The 11,451-nt window shown below is 32.4% G+C and overlaps 1 protein-coding gene across 2 annotated transcripts in view; it reads right to left on the bottom strand.

The window, feature by feature from the left end:
- Positions 1-211: 211 nt before the first annotated feature.
- The window catches only part of LOC106469122 (zinc finger protein 345-like), a 64,901-nt gene continuing 53,661 nt past the window's right edge, over positions 212-11,451 (bottom strand). The window contains exons 3-4 of one of the 2 annotated variants that reach the window (XM_022397548.1): positions 3,559-3,742; positions 212-2,628 (exon numbers count right to left, since the gene is read on the bottom strand). In XM_022397548.1, the coding sequence (XP_022253256.1) occupies positions 911-2,628; positions 3,559-3,742 (1,902 nt within the window). In that variant the 3' untranslated portion in view covers positions 212-910. The remainder of the gene's footprint in view (positions 2,629-3,558; positions 3,743-11,451) is intronic. The other variant, XM_013929579.2, reaches the window with a different exon arrangement.

Raw genomic sequence — 11,451 nt, 5'->3', positions numbered from 1 at the left:
TTTTATCACCTAACTTAAAAGTTAAATGTAATTATTATTAGATCTTAGAAAGATGTCAAAGAGAAGAAAATTGTACCAACATTTCTTCAATTAAATTACAAGTTTTAGAAAATTAAAACAATACATACTACTGAGATACAAAAAAATATAAAAACATTCAAGGTTGCTTAATAAACAGTATGAGAGAGAGAGATTAGAAATAATAGTTAAGAGTATATTCAGCAAAGTGGATAATAAAACAAACTAATACAAAACTAAAAATAATGAAGAAAACACATCTCAAGAAATTATTTAACTTGAAAGAGGCTAATACTGATTGTTTTATAACCTGTCTTGATTAGGTCATCCTTATTTTTTTTTACATTAATTTGAAGATAAGTGGAAAAAATATATCTAGAGGCTTACATTTTGGACTACCATCTTAAAACCTAAGATATGCAGATTTAAAAATTTTGAACATTATTTTCAGGCCAACTGTTTATATTGAAATTAGGTAAAGGTAAGACCATATTAAGGTAAAGGAAGATATCCTTAACATAGTAAATCAAATACTTCATTTTGTTTTCAATCGATTTACAAATGTTGAAAGCACCAATACATGGTCTAAGATTACATTTGTATCCTGAATACTTGGTCCTACACTTTTGGCTTTGCTTGCATTTACTTCTAAAATGAGGTTTATATCTTGAATAGATCAGAAGTTATAGTAACTTGTTCTGTTTAGTGATCATCTTGTTTTTAGGCAATTTTTGGGTCAAAATTTAAAAAATTTATTTAGTATTTAGCATTTTTAATATCACTAGCTTCAAACTGTATAAAAAAATGCTTTAACAACCATTTACTAGTTTTCTTTTTTCCAGATACGAGACCAAGCAATATTTTCTTAGGTATTTTAAATTTACAATTAATTTCAAGTTTCTGCCACACCCTCTACAGAAAAATATGGTTTCTCCTCAGTGTGCATCCTCTCATGTTTTCTAAGGTCCCAGTTTCTTCCAAAATTTTTACCACACACTACACAGCTGTATGGCTTCTCTCCAGTATGTACCCTCTCATGGCTTTTCACTTCACTGTTTGTTCCAAATTCCTTGCCGCATACTACACAACAATATGGTTTCTCCCCAGAGTGTATTCTCAAATGTATTTTCAAGGAACTATTTGTCCTAAGTTGTTTTCCACAAACTGCACAAATGTAAGGTTTTTCTCCAGTGTGTATTCTTTGATGCATTTTTAATTTACTTTTTGTTCCAAACTGTCTTCCACAATCTGCACAACTGTAAGGTCTCTCCCCAGTGTGTATTCTCTGATGTATTTTTAGGTCACTATTTCTTCCAAATGTTTTTCTACATATTACACAGCTATATGGTTTCCCTTCTGTATGTATATTCTCATGTGTTTTTAGACTACTTTTAATTACAAATTCTTTACCACACGCTGCACAACTGTATGGTTTCTGTCCAGTATGTACTACCTTATGACTTTTCAGTTCTCCATTTGTTAAACATTTTTCTCCACACACTAAACAAGTGTATGGTTTTTCGCTGGTGTGCATCTTCTGATGAGTTTTTAAAATACTATTACTTCCAAAGTATTTTCCACAAACAACACAACTGTATGGCTTCTCTCCAGTGTGTGTCCTCTCATGTTTTTTTAAGTTACCCATTGTTCCAAAGTATTTTCCACAAACAACACAACTGTATGGTTTCTCTCCAGTGTGTGTCCTTTCATGTTTTTTCAGGTTACCCACTGCTATGAATTCTTTGCCACACACAGAACAACTATAGGGTTTCTCCCCAGTGTGTATTCTCTCATGCATTTTCAGATTAGTGTTTCTTCTAAAATCTTTGCCACACACTATACAACTGTATGGTTTCTCTTCAGTGTGTATCCTCCCATGTTTTTTCAAGTCACTTTTTGTTCCAAATTTTTTGTCACACACTATACACTTGTATGGTTTTTCCCCAGTGTGTATCCTTTCATGTATTTTTAGATCACTATTTAGTCTAAATTCTTTGCTACAAACTATACAACTGTATGGTTTCTCCCCAGTGTGTATCCTCTCATGTTTTTTTAGGTCACCTTTTGTTCCAAATTTTTTGCAACACACAAAACAACTGTTTGGTTTATCTCCAGTGTGTGTTCTCTCATGTATTTTTAGGTCACTATTCATTCTAAAATTTTTGCCACACTCTCTACATCTATAAGGTTTATCCCCAGTGTGTATTCTCTCATGTTTTTTAAGGTTACTATTTGTTTGAAATTCTTTACCACACACAAAACAACTATATGGTTTCTCCCCAGTGTGTATCCTCTGATGTATTCTTAATTTACTATTTGTTCCAAAGTATTTTCCACACAAAACACAATTGTATGGTTTCTCTCCAGTGTGTATTCTCTCATGTTGTTTTAGGTTATCCATGGTTGCAACTTCTTTTGCACGGATTATACAACTGTATGGTTTATCACCACCTTTAGATGGTCTCACAGTATTTCCATTTATATTTGTTTTTCCACACACCTCGTTTAGTTTTGGGGATTTGATGACTTCTGTAAAGGGATCTTCTTGTCTTAAAACATGATGACCAGGAAACTGACTTTCAAAACAGATGTTCACACCAGTCTTTATATCTAAAATTAAATATGATGCAACAAATTTACTTTATTTGACAAACTTTTACATACAATCTAATGGTTTAATGAACTCAACACACACACATAACAATATCAAAATATTAAAGCTAAAAAATTTATTATGATCAAACTTTGTAATTTCACATTTTATAAAAACTTTTTTTTCTGTATCAAAATAGCATTGAAAACATAAAATGGAGGTAACATTACATATTCAATAAAAAGATTTGTAGCAGATAATCTAAAATCAACTGTGGAAATATTATGGTATAGTCTCACAACATCTGACATTACTATAAGATAGTAATTTCCTGGATTAATTTTTAGAAATATCTTCATACTTTAAGTGGTTGGTTATCAAGAAATACTTCATGTTCACTAACATCAATACTTTAAAGTTCCTGTTCAAAAGATATACATGAAAGTTAAATAAACATATAAAAATGTCAAGTCAAAATGCAACTGTTTGGCTGTTATTTATTTTATCAAGGTAGGACAGAATTCTTTTACTAGAAAAAGTATCAGTACTTAATTCAATAGGCAAAATTAAGAGACAGAGGGTTTGGGATCATTATGTTCTCAAATCCAGGAGGCTATAAGTTTTCAGAAAAATCAAATCTATGGAAATCAATTATAGTAGTATATGCTGAAATACTAAACTACAGAAACTGGCTTCAACTATTACTCACAAAGTCTTTAGACACAAAATACTGCTCAGTCAAAAGGTTTCTTCCTATTTCACTTTTTCCAATCCCAATCACACTTAATTTTAAAATGTTTTCAAACCTTTTCAGATAGTAATTCCCAAGCAAAGATATCAAAAAACACACCAAATTAATCATGTCTCATTTGTTCAATAAATTTTAAAAGATTACCATGACTTTAACCTTTTTTTTTCATTTAATTTTAGGAGATGTTTATACTTACCAGATGCAATTTCCAACTTAGATTCAATTTGTTGTAAATCTTTAAATACATTTTCTATTTTCACATTCACAAAGCTATGGTTTAAACTATCCAAATCAATATCACTGCTGTCACTGAACTTTGAAATAATGTCATCTTGTGGTAGACCACTAGACTGCTCTGTTTTCACTCTGATAAATATGTTCTAAAATGAAATTACACATTCAAATGTCAATAAAATAACAACTACTGGCATCATTAATGTAGTAAAATACAAAAACAGTTCAATAACTTAAAACAGGATGATATAAACATAATATTTGAAAGTTAATTATGTGCAATAAAAAGAACTATTTATCTCTGTACACAACTTTGGTCAATCTGACCAACCTTGTAACCACCAATTGACAATTCTATAACTCTGAACCTATTAAGGTATCTTCATGAAATTTATCAAACTTTTAGTAAAAAGTTTACTTGAAAAATCAGATTTTTTCATTCAGTATTTTTACTCAAGATTTGTCTATGAGTACATAAAGCCATGTACAAAAGTCGTCTGAGCACCTACTAGGCCTACACTTTTTTGGTAACAATAGTATGGTCTCAAATTATTTTTAAATGGAAATATATAATATTGCCCTTTAAAAAAAAAAATTGCATGTCTTAAAACTAATATAATTCAATTGGCTTTCTAACCAAGCTATAAATGATTTCAACAACTGATTAAGCAGAGATCCAACACTGGCAAACAATGAAAATGGCTGCAAACTTTTCAACACCTGCCACCTGAAAAGCTCCTAGCCACTGCATTCAGTAAATTGGAACCTTCTTTTTCTTTCAGTTAAAAATAATCCAATAGTAAATAGAAATTACTGACATTTTTTAAAAGATGTATTAAGACGGGTGTGACATATGGATTTCACTTTATTACATAAATGTCAGTAAAGAAAGAAGCTTTGAGACTACATATTATCGTTTTAACTCCAAATTTTTATACTATAAGTGTATATTCATGAGAAGAATGAAAATCTAAAATGGGCAATTTGGAGTGAAGAAGTGCCACAGGATACAAAGAAGTGAACCTTGAGAACTTATTTAATGCAACTCTGTGAAAGGTCGTGACATGCACACTTGTTGGTCAAAATGACTGAGACGTTAACTATTTCAAACATTGTTACTATTTTTTTCAATAAACCAAAAACCAAGTTGAATTAGTTCTACATGCTGGATCAAGAAACAAGTTTTGAAAACAAGACATTAATGTAAGGGACGTAACAAATAACCTAACATTTTTCTTATTTAATTACACAAATATTCAGCTTTATATGGATATACCATTGAAATTAAAAATAATCAGACAGTGTAGTTATAAATATCACTAATATCTTTGGTTTTCTAACGTTCTAGGTATTTCAATTTCACTGTTATCTCAATGAAATGGCTCTTTAGCCATGTTTTCAAATATCAGTTAGGTTTATATAGAAAACAGAGCCAATATCTATTTGAAAATTTTAGAATGAAAATGAATTTTTAAAAAATGGTAAAACTAATTTGGGAAAATCAAGTATAAATCAGCAAATAATAAAATGTATTTAGAACTTCTCATTGTCCACCTCCAACTCTCAGTGAACAAAAGGAAAATCCACAAACAATTTATTTGAAATAAAGACCTTACAATATCTGCTTACCCATCAATAACAAAACAAGTGGAGGAACTGCAGAAAATGTTTAAGCAGTGCTGGGCAATTAACAGATTATTTGTTGGACACAAAGCCAATATATATGGGTTCAGTCAATTTGAACAATCTTATACCAACCATGTAACCATGAAATACATAGTATGATCTTTTTTGAAATAACATTAAAAATTTAATTAAGCAGCTTTGTTATTAATGTATGTCAATAAATTTGGATTAAAAACGTAGCTTATAATATAAATTTTTTTATCTAAGTTTTAATTTCATAGAGAAATATTAAAATTTCTCAACCTATACTTGTCTATGTCAGGCAATGTACCCACACTCTGAATTCCCCCATTTTATATTTTATAACTTCAACAATACAACATCTACAGTACTGTATATTGGCTAACCATAATTTGTTTTGAGATCTTGAGATCTCAAATGTTAACCTTTTCACATCTGTTTGTTTTAATTTTATAGTTTTATTGCTTTTACTTGGACTACACCAACAGTTTGTCCTCCATCAAAATCAATAAATAACAGCAGGAGCCCATTACATTTTTTCTTAGATCTTATGTAAACACTACTTGACATTTGCACTTGCAGCTAATTGCCACAGCCTTGGTGAATCTTACAGATTTGGGTTTCCAAAAATATTTCATGTAGCTTTCACATAAGCATTTTTGGAGACAAAATACATAAGTCCCTAAAAAAGAATGCCACAAAACTACTATAATTTACCTGGCTATAAATAGGTTATAAAATTCTGTTAGACATTCAGCCCATTAAAAACATAAGGCATTTTTATGAAGTGAATACTCTCCCCACCAAATCATTAAGGAAGGTTATAAGCTTGATAAAGAGGAGAATTTGCTCTTTCTTTGAATTATAAACATGTCCCTCAGCCAAGTAAACAACAGTAAACAATCTTGAATATAATAAAAGAGAGAAAGGAAGGGATTCTCTGGTGGGTTTCACAAATATATTGATATCTTAGCAAATAAAGAACTAAGAAGGTTCAAATCTTGAATTATTGGTTTTAATTATGTATAATTTGTATTTCTAATTGGTTGGAAACTGCACCAGCCTATTACAGCAGTTACAAAATTATGAAGTTAACACTTTCCTTACATTAATAAGTATTTCAGATAAATACTCATCTCTCCACAGAACTGACAGCTATTACCTGGCACCAAAACAAATGTTTGAGCATATGCCAAGTCTTGAATGAAATTCCCACCCTTAATATGATTTAACATGTACAACTCCAGTTTATAATGTAATCATCATTAGACACCACATCCTCCATGTATGGTAAACCCCATGAGCATTCATGTTTCAACAAAGGCTCATTCTTGACAAGACAATAGAAGTACACCAGAAATGGGGAGTTTCTGTGAAAAGGTATCTATCTGAAATATTTTTTTCAGGTAAGGAAAATATTAAGTTTAGAAATTCTATCCACATTGAAAAGATGCTGGATGGGCTGATGTAGATAAACAAATTAAATTTATGGGCTCCTATCTGAAATTATAGCATTAGTATTTACTTAACTAAATACTAATTGTTTCAAGTTACTTAACTCTTTCACTGCAGTGGGAAATATTCATCCTAGCCACAGTGAATGAGTTAATGAGATAACCCAAGGCAATATGTTTGCCAAAACAAAGACTTTTGCTAAAGCTTCTATAATCCAGATTGTGACTCAACATGGAGTTCCACACACTGACAATTCTACTGGTTCTGATGATGGTCTTCATGCTAATAACCATTCTCTTCTTTATGATTTAAACAAATCAGTGGTTAAAAATGTTTACATAAAAACTGCTTAACTAGTGACCACATAGTTTCTAACAGTACATTTACTAGCTGCATTACAAACAAAACATTTACTGTATTCAAGTCTTCAGGATTTACATAGCAGCACTATACATATTGTATACCTTAGTTAGCAGCAGCAGAGGTGAGGTGCGAAACTTCACAATGTTTGAGAAGCAGGGGTAATTTTGTTCAAGATCAATATGGTGCTGAAGGTGTAATGTAGGTTTATGTAAACTGAAGGTTAGTAGCTGATTTTAACTATTCCCCCTGACGATGGTAGAATAGAGCACCACCAAAACATGTAGTTTTTAAGGCTGAGTCCTGTTTTTTAAGAAGCTAGTTTTATTATGCAGCAATTCAATGTTGTATGTTAATTTTTAATATTTTATCTGTGCACAAGTGTCATTCAATTTATTTATTTTTGTTACCAATGAGCACTTTTAGAGTTGAATGGTGAACTGAAGTGTTGTTGACTGGTATTCTACATCTGCATTTGAAAGTTGAAGAACTAATTCCAAAGAATCTAGGTGCTGGGAGACTGCTTAGAAGTTATTGGCACTGGTATGGGTGTGTTCCTTGGTGGCATAAGAATTGTTTCTTTGTGTATTTTCTGTGATCTATGGTCAGGATGCCTGAAACTACTTGAGACTTGAACAAAGTGTTTAACAAACTCAGAAATCGACAAGAGAAAACTTACACAAATGAATTTTTGGATGAGTGTAGAAATTCAAAATTGTTCCTAGCAGTATTAAAGTTAAATGGAACCTAAAACGTAAAACTGTGCAGTTTATTATAAAAACTGCATCAAAAAATTCTTGGAATTGATTAAAGAAAGAAAAAAGAGGTATTACATTAACAAAAGCTAAGCTGTGTAACCTACATTTGAAATTAACTAAAAAACACTCATAACATATTATGGGTTAGGTTGGACTTATTTAGTTGGTTAAAGAGTGGAAAGTTATGAGTAAATGACTAGGCAAATCTGAAAAATAAACTGAGTAACTTAGTTAAGAAAAAAGAAAAAAGTCTGAAATGTGAGTCTGAAGTTCCAGCCTTTAACAATTCACATTGTTACGACAGCGGGGGTCACGTGACGCTAGTAACACATCATATTCTCAAACATTCACGTCCCTTCCTGAATTCTCAAGAGGCTACTAGATATGCGGTAGCCTTGTATATATAAGCCGCCAAGAAGTGACGGCAAGAAGGTAATGTAATGGGTAATTGACAGTTGAGTCGAGCACGTGAGACATTCGTTGTGAATTATAGCGTTTGTTATAGCGCGACTGTGGAAATTAAGTGTATTGCAAAGTTGTATTCAGAAAGAATAAACCAGTTTTATTTAAGAAAGGACTTGTGTCACTAAAGTTTCATCAGAAAGAAATTATACAGGAAATTAACTAACGACCAGAGACATAACAATATAATAAATTACTCTCTCTGACCCTAAAGTAGTTAACTTATTGAATGAAATTATATCATACAATCAAATGGAAATTTTAAGTCTAGGCTTAACTTTTTAGATTAATAACAATTTGTCAGAGAGGATTCAATCATATCCACAGAAATGTGGTTTAAATGATTAAAAGTTAGTAATGAGAGGATAAAGCATTCAGTTAAAAAACAGGTAGCCAAAGAGTATTGAATCAAAATTGTAAATCTACACTTAAGTAAGTGGAATAAGAAAGTTATGCACATTAAAGAACAATATTAATATTATAATTACCAAGGTAAATAAACCAGGCTAAATCATGGTTTTGGATAAAAATGTTTATGGCTGTAAGATTAATGAATTACTGAAGGATGTTTTTTTTTATGAACAAATAAAAAAAAGGGCCCCACTACTTTGGTCCAAAATAGAGTTAAAACTGTAGTAAAAACTGTGTTACTTTGACACTGAAATAAGGGAAGAATCTTCTTCCACTCAAAGTGCATTTTATGCCAGTTTTACATGCAACATGAAGTCTACAAAGTTGGCACTCCATTTTGTCAAATTGTGGATAACTGGGGATCATCATTCCATCCATTGGTGAAGATTATTTGTCAGAAATGTTCATTTCTAACCAACTCTTATAATAAAACAATAAAAAATTCATCTGATTTTGTTAATTAAATCATAGCAATAAATTTGAAATCTACAGATAAAACTAACCTTGTTTGATATTGTGTGTCTGTTCCTGAATGTGCCAGTTAAAGAGGCACTTAGTGGTCTTGAGATTAAATAACTAAAAAGCAATAATTTACACTGTTAGATGTATGTAAAATTATTAAGCTGACCTTTAAGTGTGTGTCAAACACATATTTTAGGTAGGGGATAAATTATTTGAACAGATTAAAGGTTTAGATATAGTTATGAGGACTCCCTTGTCTTTCCTGTTATGCAAGTTGTTTATGCTTAAATTTGAAATGGATGCATTAAATACTTTTGGTATTAAACCTTTGATGTGGTTAAGATGTGTCGATGACATGCTTTTAGTGTGGAATAATGGCAACGACATATTAAAGCAGTTTGAAGGACACATTAATTTGGTTAGTTCCACTATTCAGTTTATACTGGAGATTTATAGAGGACCAGTTAAAGTTATAATTTTCCTATACTGAAAATGTATTTCCAAAAGGTACTTATCGCTTCTTAAATAAATAGCTATTATCGTTCAGTGCTGCTCTCTATATGCAAAACATTTTACATATGCCACAAGCCTTTTATCTCCTCTCAATTGGAAGTAAATTATTCTAATTCGTCTCTCATGCAAACCATTATGCAACAACCCTCCACCAATAAGAGTGTGACATACTCTCATGATGAATGTGACTACATCTATTCAATTCTACCAAACTATCACTTTGAATTTTGGCAGAAGATGGAACCACCTGTTTTCAGTAGGGAGAAAGGGTGGAAAAGGAGGTAAGTATTTATCAGAAATACATTTTCAGTATAGGAAAATTATAACTTCCGATACAGTACAAGGATGTGTCTTAGGTGTAGAGTGGTTAAGGTGCAATGTACCACACACGGCAAGTCAACTAAATCCAAAACCCATGCCACTGGGAACCGACATCCATGCCAGGGGTAGGATGAGGATCATACTGTCGGTAAGCCAACTACAATACAAAACCCGCCACTAGGAACCAACATCCATGTGGAGGGGGGGGGGGTAGGAAAGAGGATCATACCACCGGCAAGTCAACTACAATCAAAAACCCAACCATCTAGTGGGGGGAAGAAATAGGATCATACCATCTTCACCTCAAGTTCATGAGACCAGAGGGAATCAAGAACACCCCAACCCATGAACGGTTAATATAAGAAATTGATAGATTGATCCAGGAACCTGACATCCTGTATCCAAATAATGTCTGTGTAATGTAAACCATCTCCCTCAATATTTAAATTTACTGGAACTGCCCCAAGCACAGTAACATCCTCAGAATAAGAAGAATTGAGGGATAGTGGAAGAATAGAACCATAATAATCTGCAAGCACTTCCACCATGACTCACAACACTGATGGAGTAATAAGAGTATGTGTGAGAACTTATGTTGATTGGTTCAACTCTAAATCCAAAACGTAGCCACTGAAAACCAACATCCATATGGGGGTATTATGATGTATCCCAATTGAAGTGGTGAACTGCAATTTTGACAGTTCATTCCCATTTATTTTTGTTTCATATTGGAGAATATCATGTCATCTACACCAGCAGAACACCACCATCCTACTCTAAACTGAATGGTTTTATAATCATTTGTATATTTTGTTTGTATTTCATTAACCCATTCAGGAGGATGCCTCAAATGGTCCATCGCCCCAGTGGCTTGGATCTGGAAAGCATAAAGGGCTCTCAAACTTCACTAGAAGAAAAGAGGGGTAAAAATGTGGTGGAAAGTACAGAGGAAAGACAACACCTGAGATGGTGCAATGGGTGAACATGAAACCCTATTTTTAAAAGCAGACCATACTGATTTATTCAATACGAGGCATGGCAAGGATGGGCAGATATCACCTTCTGCTTTACCCATGTAGTTCATGGGTGAGAACGGTCCAGGATGGGCAAATTTATTAAGCAATTCCATTGTGAGGATAAACCTACAAGTGATCTTGTGGAACACCCATCTCTGCAGTGTGCATTGTGTGGCCATGGAAATATAATATGTAAGTCGACATGGCCTTACACTACAGATTTGATTGGTTAAAGAATATCTGGTCAGGCACTACTCACCACAGAGCAGGATCCAAACAATTAGTAATAATAAAAAGAAAAAAAAATAACTTATCCAGTCAAAATCTCACTGAAGTCTAAAGAATGGCTACAGGCAGAAGACAATAGCCCAAAGAGGAAGAAACCATGATTCTGTGCAAATAGTGAGAGACAAATGTATTAGGGGTAGTCCACATGTGTGATTGAAGAAT

The sequence above is a fragment of the Limulus polyphemus genome, unplaced genomic scaffold, assembly GCF_000517525.1.
Source record: "Limulus polyphemus unplaced genomic scaffold, Limulus_polyphemus-2.1.2 Scaffold3316, whole genome shotgun sequence".
NCBI classification, from domain to species: Eukaryota; Metazoa; Arthropoda; class Merostomata; order Xiphosura; family Limulidae; genus Limulus; species Limulus polyphemus.
This window is presented reverse-complemented; position numbering and strand designations above follow the sequence as displayed.